The sequence below is a fragment of the Mastacembelus armatus genome, chromosome 1 (assembly GCF_900324485.2).
Source record: "Mastacembelus armatus chromosome 1, fMasArm1.2, whole genome shotgun sequence".
NCBI lineage: Eukaryota > Metazoa > Chordata > Actinopteri > Synbranchiformes > Mastacembelidae > Mastacembelus > Mastacembelus armatus.
This window is the reverse complement of record NC_046633.1, coordinates 20,170,285-20,182,772: the sequence shown is the minus strand read 5'-3', so window position 1 is coordinate 20,182,772 and position 12,488 is coordinate 20,170,285. Positions and strand designations below refer to the sequence as shown.

Sequence of the window (12,488 nt, the reverse complement as noted above, 5' to 3'; positions counted from 1 at the left end):
ACTTGACCACTGGGTTCTTGGTCACCTGCCTGACCGAAGCCCTTCCGTCCCTGTTGCTACTGAGAACAGACAAAGCTTTAGAAACTGGTTTTATACATTGGCCTCCAAAAATAAAACGGATTGTTAAAATTGTCACTTTTCCATTTTCTTAACAGAGCCTGCTACATCAGGCATACAGAAATGCCCTGGGGCACAATAAGTGATCTGTGTTATATTATATTACCCAATTTGTTTTAAATGAAGATAATGACTTTGTATATTGCACAAGTAGTAACAGTGACCATAACTGAACAGACAGAAAAGAGCTCTGCACAGAATGAGTAGCCTTGTACTGTATACTCTGCACTCTTCTATGCTGAACTCTCAACTTTACCTTAGCTGAATAAAAACTGCTTCAAACCACTTTACCAGTGTAGCGGCACAGTGCTGATGTGCTGGACATCAGTGAAGGGGAACTGTACAGGGTAGACAAGTTACGTTTGAAAGCGTTTTTCCAGTATGTTATCAGCAACAAGTGATTTGTTCCCTGGCTCAGAAAGGGGTAACCCTACAGCAGAAAGTGAGTAATAAAACATGAACCCTGTGCTCTTTGACTGCACACGAGCACTTTTGCCGCACATGATTGTCACACCTCGGATGAAGACATAAATTATAGTACAAAACTTGCTGAAACAGCCTATGTAAATAGCAACTTATGATGATTATTCTTCCACATCAAAAACCCACTGTTATCTCTCTTTTTTCTCTTCAACGATAAATTCCTGCCTGGTCTCTGTCTCTCCTCTGTTTTTACATGTTCAGCTCCAGTGATAACAAACAGGATTTTTCTTTTCATTCTGTTATCATACACACTAACAGGCAGACCTGTTAAAGGACCTTTGAACCTTGGAGCAACAGTGCTGCTGAAAACCAAGGAGGCAGAAGTAGCAAAGGCAAAACAAAACTGAGTTGCACCTCAGCCCTAAGACTTCATAGAGCATTGCTATGTGATGGGCTTATACAAATGTACACATAGCACGGACCCAGTAGGAAAAGAGCAGAAGAAGAGACAAAAAATGGTTGTATTGAATTTTATACAAACTTTACTGTACAGAGCTTCAAGGCCTAAATTAGTTTCTGACCTTTGTGCTCATTTCTGAGTGATACATCTCTTTGTGTAAACATGTATATCTGTGTATCTAAGACACAAAGACTTTGATCATCATTTTGTTTTATGTCCTGGGTGTCTTATCTTTATTATAAAACACATGCACACAGACACTTTGTTTGACTGGCCACACAGCGCTGCAGCTCTCATCGGAGGGTGAAGATTTGAGGACGAGCTGCAATTATAATAAAGCAGAGAGAAACTCTCTCTTACATACTTACATATGGCTAAAGCTGCTGCAGAGAGCCAAGTGAAATATTGCACTTTTTCTCCTGTGCTGCTGTCGAGGTGCATTTTTCCTACTGATTTTGTGTCTAAGGAGCCTCTCAGAACTAACAAAATCTGTCAAATTATTTTGATATATTGAATTTCATTATCTATTTATCTATTGGGTTTGTGAAATGAATCATTTGATTATATGATAAGATAATGGAAAATATGGGATATGTTTGCCAGAAAACTGACTTAATAGTTAAGACGCCTATGAAGATTTTTTTGTTGATCAAGTAATCAGCTGATCTTATGGCTCTGGACTGTGCAGTATGAAAAGAAAAAATAACACTGACAATGGCGTGGTTCTGTTTTAAGCGTGACAATGAGCCAGAATGCCCACTACCTGAAACTGAGTATTCATTTTATTATTTATACTCATCCTTCTCTTACTGTCACATGTCAACGTGTTTTGTGAAGCAAAATATCCATATCTCAACACACTAGTTTGAAAGTGTCTGAAATTCACACAAACTCCTTCATATATTTCCATGAAATCAGGCACATAGCTTGTCAATGACCTACTTACAGTGCATCATGGTGATTTAGGTGTCAAATATCCATGACTCAGAAAACAAAAGGAAAGGAGGCAGTTTCACTGTCAGTCTGCACAGGACGAATTGCCAATCAACAACACAATAGACAAGACTATGACAAAGTGGAGCTGTAATAAAAATAAATATTTCTTTCACAAGAAAATGATTCCACTGCTGTGAGAGAGTTAGAACCTAATGGAAATGCTGATTAAAGGGGGTTCAAAAGTAAGCTACTTCACAGTTCAAATCTTTACAATAGAACAGCAAATGAATCCAAATAGAGAAAGGACTTGCAAAGCCCATGGCCCACTGGGGCTGTCCTGGTTATGGTTTGCCATTTGCCACCACATATTTAGGTGAAATGTTTGATTTAGCACAGAGTAACCAGCCTGGGGCATGGACTTGTCACAAATAAACTGCACTGGAAGGACAGACTTGTTTGTACACATGGGCGTATATGTGTGTCACACAAATGAAACACATGCGGCCATATGTCTATATGCACATGCATACACTAAAATATACACACGAACAGTACCTCCAAAGTCACACAGACTGAAACTGACAAGGTGTCAGTTTCACTCTATAATACCGAGGCAGCAGCTCCAGGTTTAAATCTTTAAATCTGGAGCTATACAACGTCCTGCTATTGTGCAATAGGAACTAAAAATGTATACAAGCTAATGCAAACACACAAGCCCAAAAACACAACAACCTCATTTCACCAGGCAACAACACTCAACAAGGGGATACTGAAAACACATTAACACAGCACATACAGACAGGATATAAAGACCAGATTAACAACACCCCCCCCCACTCCCACCCACTGAAAACTACAAATGTGTTTGTGTACTAGAAACAGAAAAGACATGGCAAAACTGGATCACAAAAGACGGAGGAGTACAATGAATTCAGTAGGAGTGCTGGAAGCAAGCAAGGCAAAGCACAAATACAGAGTATATAAAAATCACTGGATCTCTCGTTTGAATTAAAAAAAAAAAAAGCCAAAGTTAAAAAAGATAACCAGGTTCTTATGAGACAGAGATACAAGTCCTAATGTGCTTCAGTGAAAATTTGCTAAAGAATACATGAACACAAACACACAGCCTGACACAGATTGCAAAATTCGTCAGAAAGTGTAGGCAAAAGAAAAGTGTGACGGTCACTGGGTCACCTAAGGATATAAGAGTGTGAATGTCACTTAACTGACTGACTGACAAGTAAACACAAGCCGCTGAAATGCACATTTGACAGCATCAAACTTGCTCCGACGTGATTCTGTGATTTGGTGAATTTCATTTTTATTCTACTTTTTTTAGAATAAAAAAGTTAGATTGGTTATATTGTAATCTTTTTATTTTGTAACAGCTTTTACTAAAGTGGATATAATATACTCCTACACTCTACTTGTGGATGTTTAAGAGGTCTGCACAGTTCATACTTCACCTAGCCTAAACCTCTCATCTTTCTTTAAAGTACTGTGAAGCATGAAAATATTGCTCATTTTCCAGTGTAAATTCCTCAGCGTGTACCTGCACTGACACTTCTGAAAACAGATATGACTCACTCCTGCAGCTTTCATGAAATACATTAAGCAATGTGTGATGATTGGCAGTTTATATAATCTTGACAAAGATATCTGAGGCAAATCATTCAACCCGGTGGAGAATCTATAGCAAAGTCTTGCCTAAAGCATTAAAGCAGTGGCACCCAGCACGCCGTGGACAAGCAATGCTACCAATACTGAATTACCCACAGTTGGTGAAAACCCAAACACATCTCTCTTCCTGGTGCTCTGCACTTCTTTTTGAAGCCTGTCCCTTGCATTTGCTTTTGCTTACTACAGTTTCAACAGGACTAACTGGTCAGATAACATATCTTAGTATTGTTTGGACAGGCAGTGACCCCACTCAACCTTGATGACCATGTTCAGACAGTACATCAGACATCCTGTAGAGTATGACTTTAAATAAAGTCCTGCTCATATCATGTATTTTGAGCCTTTGTTGCGCTGTATGGTGTACGTCTGAGTTCAGCACTCAGCGTGGTTAACAAAGTCAGTTAATTTTGAAGATAAATGTATTGATCATTTTAAAATTGAAAATTTGTCTTTTAACATAACAGTTTAGCAGTGAAACCTGTGTTCAAGACCAGTTATTTTTGCGACTGCCTTGAATTGCTATAACACAATATTTAACTGTGGTTTATTGTGTATTTCTGTTGCATGGATGCCAGAGATGAACAGACACTTACCTTTCAGTTTCTCCATCACACTCTGCCCGGCTCTCTCTGCCACACATCCATCCTCTATCTGGTAACGGTCATCCAGGAATCGAGCTGTGGCTTCTGACAGATGGACCTTGCCTGCCACACCCAGCTGCTCCATCAAATTAGCCAGATTGACATCATTTGACCATACGTCAAATTTGAAGCGCTTCATTCCCAGGATCCCACACAGGACAGTGCCGGTATGGACGCCAACACGCATGCTGACAGTCTCATGTGTCTCCTGGCAGAACTGCTCGATGGCTTGGATCATACCCAGGCCCATCTCTACACAGCAGTAGGCGTGGTCCGGTCTGGGCTCAGGGCAGCCTGCTACACAGTAGTAGCAATCTCCCAGAGTGCTGATTTTTTCACAAAAGGTTAGTTCACAGAGCCGGTCAAAACGTCCAAACAGATCATTGAGAAGGCCCACCAAGGCTGGTGCAGATTTATTGGCAGACATTTTGGTGAAACCCACAATGTCTGCAAAGAGAATGCTGACAGGCTCCATGCGTTTCATGTTAAAGGGCCGAAATATTATCTGTTCACGGGGAATGGAGGTCTTTTTGCGTTTGTGATTGTTGTGAGAGTGGTTCCTGGGGCTTGTGGCACTTTGGACTTGTGACACTCCACTGCTTCCTCCACCACCCACAGAGACGGCTGAGGCAGAGCAAGCACCAGAGGAATACCGCTTGCCAGAGTTCTCACCACCACCCTCATCATCACCCTGCTTCAACAGCTCATCTGCAACTCTCTGCGGCATGACTGAGTGGATCATACGTTCCTTCAAGGCCTTCTCCACTTCTAAGTCTTTGCCATGCATGATAGCCTGGCCTACTTTGAGGAAAGTGCTGCGCGAACGCACTTCTGACATGATAAATAGGTGGATGCCAATGACATGGGCACACAAGTGGAGCAGAGCTTTGGCTGGACCGAGCCAATGGAGGATGTCCCCTTCCTGATCAGAACCTACCACTAACCCTGTCCCCCATCTGGTAGTGTCATAGCTCCTTTGAAGCAATGGTAGCCATCCTATTGCCTCAAATAATATAGAATACAGGAAGCCCAGCATTATTGAGGCATACAGACGCACGTGGAGGACACTGTATAACAGCAACAAAACCTCCATGCACAGGGAAAAGGTGCCTACAGGGGAGATGCAAGGAGTTGGAGGAGATGCTACTTCATCTGGCGAGAGATGTGAGGCATTTCCACCATCAGCCCACATTTGCTCAGTGTAACTAGTAGTCTGCATCTGTGGAGCTAAGGTGATGGCAAAGGTGATGGCTATCAGGAACAGGGATGTCTGGTTGTACAGCCTTGCGTAGGGCTGAGTTAAAGTGAACAAAAAGAGGAGCACTAAAAGGACCAGAAAGGAGGCAGTGGGGGCGAGGAAGGTCACGGGGTTGCAGCGGTCACTATTGACCCCAAAATACACTGCCCAGAGCACGGCTGCCACTGCCAGGTAGAACAGGACATAACGGAATCGCCGCTGTGTCTGAGGAAAGCACCTCTCTTGACAAGCCTCTTCCAGGACGGGAGAGTCAAACTTGGGGTCCCAGCATTGGGCAGCAGAGCGTTCAAACAGTGGCGGCATCTTCCTGTGCATCCTGGAAGTGGAGGTCACAGCTGGCCTGGAGTCTGCTGAGCTGCAGCTGGACGAGATACTGTATTTGTGAAGATTAGGGTTCATTTTACTCACAGCGCCATAGCCCTTAGCTCCTCCTCCGCCCCCTGCGCCACTGTTGGCAGCCCTTAGTGACTCATGTTGATGCACGTGTGGCGCGCTGTTGGTAATGCGAACGGTCACGGCGCCGTCCCCGCTGGAGGCGCAGCTCACTTCTGTGCCATGCCTGAGAAGCTGCCGGTGATGCTGCAGAGTGGCCATGTTGACTGGTATGACGCGGGGGACGAGGGGTGCAGGAGAGGTGTTAATTGTTAATAATATCTTCTGATGGCGCTCAGGCAATTAGATGCGGTGCGTGGGCGCGGTGTGCTAACATGTGGCACGGAGAGGAGGGAGGATGCGGCGGTGAGAGAGTGACAGGCAGGCAGGCAGACGGAGAAGGAGCGAGGGAGAGCAAAGGTGTTTGTTGGAATAATCACACTGCATGAATGGTGAGCACGGCACAGACGTCTTTGCTACGCACACAGCAGCCTGCACACTCACTCACATCAGATGCGCCGTTCCAGACTCTTAAGCAGTTCATTATCCGACCCCGGGTTTGCGTCAGTACTCATATAACATGGATCCTTCTCCAAAGAGGCTCTGGGTTTGAGCCCGGCTTTCTCTCCAGCTGCGGTAAAAACACTGTCATCACTCTTTCTGCTCCTGAAGTGAACATCCTTCTGGGAAGGGATTGGTTAGTGAAGCAACGGGGTCTAATGCCTTCATCAAGTCAGTCTTGACGTTACATGACTGGAAATGACCTCCTCTAAACGTGTGCAATATTTCGATACTACTGACATTACAAAGTCCGACCGCGTCAGTTAGATCAGGTCCAGGGCTTCATTGTATGAGCAGAAGGCTACAGATAAGAGGCTGTCAACACTTAGTGCCCAGATAGTCCACAACCTGAGCGACAAATGGACACTTCACGCTTCACTCTCCAACTCTAGTCCCTATATTTCTGTGATAAAACATGCCTGTTATCAACTCTGTCATCACACAACATGAAAACTACAAGAACAATAAGGTCAAGGATAATCAGCTCATTAAAAAACACTTTGTTCTTGTTTCGGACAGTTAGTTGGTTTGATATGTTGTGGAAGTTTCACATAACAATAACCAAAATGTGGGTTTTCTCTTAATTCTGTCAATTTTAAAACTTGGCGATGTGTAATTAAGACTCTTTACCTGCCACTACACTCCTTCTCATGTATGGCTCAGTGTGCTAAGATTTGCATTTCTTATTCTCATACATCCTCCTTCCATCTTTATTCCAGCGGGCCCTGGCAAATGTTCCAGACCGAGTTATTTTGAAGCCCTGTCCAGTCCAAGATTCAGATCATAAAAGGCCTGACAGGCAGGCCTGTTCCCACGGATCCAGCCCCGTCCTTTCCTGAACTCCCTCTCCGGATCTCTACCATTTATTCCCCCTCTGCCTTCCAAAGAGGGTGTCGGGGAGGGGTATGCGCTATTCAAAGACGCGTAATCCAAAAAGAGAAGCGCAAAAAATACCATCCGCTGGTCCAAATTAAGCCTAGGTTTGCCTCTGCTGGGAGTGTCTGCAACTTGTTGCGCGCAGTTGGCAAAACATACAGCTATGAGAAACACCCTCGGTCGGAACAGGCTGGTCTATAAATAGTGATGATCAAAACTCTTGCAATAACAACACCAGCGGCATGAAACATATAAATGTTTCCTTCACCTTATTGTGTGGAACAGCCGGGGCGCTAAATCCCAAATAACTAACATGAACTAAAACAAGTCTTACACCGCGTGCAAAACGTCAACTACAGGCCCCCTCTCGTTGCCAATAGCTCCCAAACTTTTCCCAGGCCGTATTTCCTGCGTTTGGACAGGAGCCCCAGTTAGGAGTCTCTGGTTATTTGGAGCTGAGGCTGGGTTTCCTCTCCTCGCATTCCCCCAGAGCAAAGAAGCAGAAAATCCCGAGAGCGCTGAAGAAAAGCCCTTGAACAGCTCCTCGTTGGGATTATCCAAAGAAGACGCCCCACAAACAGCACTGTCTCTTTATCTTAACCAGTTCCTTAAGGCAGGTCTGGATAGCACTAGTTTTCGCTGGCATGCATGTGTCCAACAAACACAACACTGTGCGCTCTAGCTGCGGTGCGTCCTCTTCCGTCCGCCGCTGGTTGCCACCCTTTTCCCCTGATGTAGCTCCCTGCTGGAGCTGGGGACTAAATGCAGGCAGACCCGCAGCGGGAGTTTTGCGGCTGGTTTTCCGTCTTATCCGGGCGAGTGTAAAGTCTTTGCTCCTGTAACTGCCACCATCTTCGCTGTGACTGGGGCGGAAATGCTCCCCCAGCTGTTGTGGTGGTGCGGGTTGGTGGGACGAGCCTGTCAAGCGAACCACAGCTTCACAAAGCACCGCATCCGGTCCTGCCTTTCAATGTGCGGCCAATATGTGATTTCCAAGACAGCATCCACTGAAAAACCATGTGCTTCTGTCCAGTAAAGCAGCAGTAACAGGATTAACAACACACTACAAGTCCTATAATAAACAATTAAACATTAAAGATAATTGTTTCTGTTTATTAGAGTCAAACCAGCTCATTTTCATCTGCTGCTCTTGGCTTTATGATAAAAGACACTGAATTAGACTGAAAGTCTCAAAGCTGGTTGAATAATGACTAAATGTGTACAAACAGTCAGAACAGTTTAACTAGAAATAATATTAGTGATAATGAAAATTTCATCACAAAGTGCTATTTCACTGCTATCTAGTAACTTAGCCTAACACCATAATCCATACCTTGTTAGTGTGGTCCATATAATGATAAATATGGTCAACCTGTAGCTAATGGAATATGAACTAAGGTTAGCTGGACTGTATTTAAAAACAACAAGTAGCATAGTACCAAAGTAAAACACAAAGAAAATAGGTGCCTTTAATTTGAAGGCAGACTCTGAGCTGGCTGAGAGTCCAAACTGCTTGTCTCTGTCTAACTTGACACCTGGTGGTGGGTTGGTGTCTAGAGTGGAGCTCTAAAGTCACACATGAATGGTTTCCACAGTGTCTCTACTGTGCCTTATTTTCATTTTTACTGACTCTAAATGATTAACATATTTAACAAGCGCTAGGCTGCTGTTTATAGACATTACATGCATTGCCCACCAGAGGCGATTTTAGGATCAGGCTTTTAGTGATGCTCAGCCCACAGATGTGGCATTTATACAGGACTTTATGCCAATAGCAAACTTCACATCCAATCACAGAATCTATAATCTAATAAAATCTAATTATTATGGATCAATTTAAGAATCTTAAATTGATCCATAATAATTGATTTATAATATTATGCTAATGGAATATTAGTTTGATATGATCAACACAGTCAGGTGTCATTTTGAACTTTCTGAGCCAGGCTGTCTTGTTCTTAAAAACAAAATGTATATCCACCTATGAAAGAACAGATTCCAAGTTAATGAGGATTTGCCTATGTGTCAATAAATTCTCTGTGTAACTGCATAGCCACTATGTGTAATTCCATCATAAAAACTGCATGCAGCTTAGCAGTGGTTTGTTAGGTTTGTTAGTTTGCCATGTGGAGCAAAGTTGCCTTTATGTCTGTTTTAAACATATAACTGAGCTTTCTTTCATTTGGTAATGAAGAATAATTGCAGTGCTTTATCATACTGCACAGGTTTGGTATTTCTCTCCACTTCAACTAAAATAATAAAACGCCTCAGTTATAGTAGCACCTAATTTGGCAAGTGCTGAGCTAAGTCAGCTAACGTTGTTTGACAATAGTCACACCATAAAGCTGTAACCACACACTTTCTAAGTCACAGTAATAACAACCCAATGTTCACAGTCAGAACAGGCAGCAACTGTATTTGCTAACATTTAGGTTTCTATTTACCTGCAGTTTTAATCTCAGCCATTAAAACCACTACCACCTTCTTCTTTTACAGTGCTTTACCTGGGTGGTGGATAACAAAAACAAGTTTGTAAAATCTGACATCAGTTAATATAAGGCCTAATGCTTAATTATTGTTAGAATTGTTGGTTTGCTTGAGCAGCACTAAAAAGGGTCTAAAATCGCCCCTGTTGCCAACCACAGATGTGTCCTCTTCAGGCAGCAACCTCATGCCTGGAACTTGAGCTGAACCAAACAAGTACTGATACTAGATGCTAGTGTGTCCTATTTATTGATATAGTGCATGATGGGAATCGGCATATTACTAGTTAAACTTTAGTCATCTGACTAAACAAATACTAGACCTTTAGGCAGCATGGGCCCAATAATTGGATGGATATTAGACACAACTACTTCCCAACATTTCTGAGGTTTTGTCCTAAGGCAGTGAAATAGAACATTTAACATCAAAATGTTCATGAGACACTTATAAAGAAACGTTCCACATTTTGACTTGAATTTTGAAAAGCTATTTGTTAATGTTATCATATTACACTTTCTCTGGTTGTTGTTTCACTTTTCTGTGATTACACCTGATCAAATTCATCAAGCAGTCAGGAGAGCTATTTTCCTTTTTCAAGAGAAACAAATTCTCTTATTACCTACATCTGTCTTGTACTGCAATCTCAACTAAAATATGTAGCTGCAGCATATTTTATTTTTCTGTTATTTTTTATTCGTGGCCTGATCTGGTACTGTTTTGAGATTTTGCACGCAATCCGTATCCATATCCATCAGATATAATTAGTATTATTCAGTCTAGACACTGATGTGCAGGAAAATATGGAATCAGATACATTCATTTTTAGTTGTATATCAAATATACAACTTGTAAGTCTTTTCAACTTAATTATTTTACCAATGAAAGGGCTCTGATTGTACTTGCAGTAGGATCAGGTTTTGTTGGAAAATTTCTTCTCACAATAAAAAACAGATGAAGGAAAAAAACCCACTTCCAAACAGGGAATGAAATTTCAAGCAGCAGTGATGTTTTTGTGAAAAAAGCAAACTATTTCATTTTAATGTGGTCCTTTTAATGAGAAAAAACAGCTGGAGTGAGATAAATCCTATGAATTTTATTATTATATCTTATATTATTACTATCTTATCTAAGCACTCCATTTGTCCTGTGTTGTAGTATAGCATACTTTAACAAGATATATTGATTTCTCAAAACGAAATTTGTGTTAATAAAGTCCGAGGGGTTGGAAGAAGACCACTGTTAAATATTGTGTTTCATGGTAGGGGAAGAGTTTTTGACACCGTAAGAATTATCCTTGTGATATTTAGCAAACATATTGTTTTATGCCTTTTAAAATTGATCTAGCTTATCAGATATCATTGGTGGTATGTGTTTTATTGGTGTTTCAATGGACCACTGTCTACTTGTTTCTGGTGATAGTGAAGTGATGAGACTATGAACAGCAGGTGAATAGGAAGAGGACAAATAAGGGCTAGTGCTGAATCTTTAAACTTTGAATGTCCTTCTAATCAGTTCCTTCACACTACCAGTCAGTACCTGTTGGAGGTTCCCAGAATGCATCAGGTGACTGACTATTTGTGGTGGCACTGTTTCAGTTTTATCTGAACTCTTCTAAATTAAAGATCTAAACTAAAGACTCATCTTTTTAGCCAGGCTGTTCCACATGATTCTGACACTCCCCTGTCTTTTATTTTGCTTTTCTTTAACTCTTTAATTATTTCCACATTTTCTGTTCTTAGGTGCTTTTCCCTCACTGCACTGTGAAGCACTTTGGTCAACTTGTGTTGTTTTTAAAGTGCTATATAAATAAACTTTGACTGATTGAGTGATTGATTATGTTCAAGAGCTTACAGAGAAGCATGTTTGTAGAGATAAAGCTACACTGATAAGTCTGTGTTAACATTGTGACTGAAACCGGGGAGCGCTGCCTGTCTGCTCAACAAACATATATTATACACAGAACATGAGCTCTACCACACAATTACACTTGTAACATTTATTATATATGTATGAGTGTGATGATGCTGTATTTGTGTCATATTTTATTTACCACTACAGCAAAATTAACTTCTCATCTGAGCTGAGGGTCAGCTGCAGGACATCTGCAAAGCATCTTGCATGCGTTTGACTCTAATAATCAGTAAAAATTACAGACCATCATACTGTGACCTTCAAACCAAACATTAAAGTAACAACACTGATGAATTTATCCATTATATAAACCCACAACAGTAAAATAAATACATTTGACCAAATGAAACCTTATTTCTATTAACCTGTTTCACAACATATCCATAATGTACCCCTTACATTGTCTATATTTATATGGATACGTTCATTCAGAGTACTACTCATTTCATTTCTGATGTCAAGACTGTATTTGTTGCCTTTAACATAGTGACAGATCTTGCCTGTGCCTACTCTGTATTAGGCTGACTGGCTGACTGAATTGCCACTTTGTTTAATGTTAACCATTTTATTTGGATCACAGAACAAGATGTGAGAGTACCAATTTAAAAGTTTAGAACCAAGTTAATTGTGTACCAACCTTTATCCCCATGTGGGCACACAGTTTTAAAGATCACCTGACAAGACAGCTGTGCATAGCTGAAGCCTGAAATGAACCCTCAGTTAAAGCAAATGAGTTACTAGTGGGAATTATATTTTGTTAGACAATAAC

The 12,488-nt window shown here is 41.5% G+C and overlaps 1 protein-coding gene across 1 annotated transcript in view; it reads right to left on the bottom strand.

Annotated features, from left to right (window-relative positions):
- The window catches only part of LOC113127700 (adenylate cyclase 9), a 30,552-nt gene extending 23,307 nt beyond the window's left edge, over positions 1-7,245 (bottom strand). The window contains exon 1 of the mRNA XM_026302397.2: positions 4,210-7,245. Within this exon, the coding sequence (XP_026158182.1) occupies positions 4,210-6,109 (1,900 nt within the window). The 5' untranslated portion in view covers positions 6,110-7,245. The remainder of the gene's footprint in view (positions 1-4,209) is intronic.
- Positions 7,246-12,488: the final 5,243 nt, after the last annotated feature.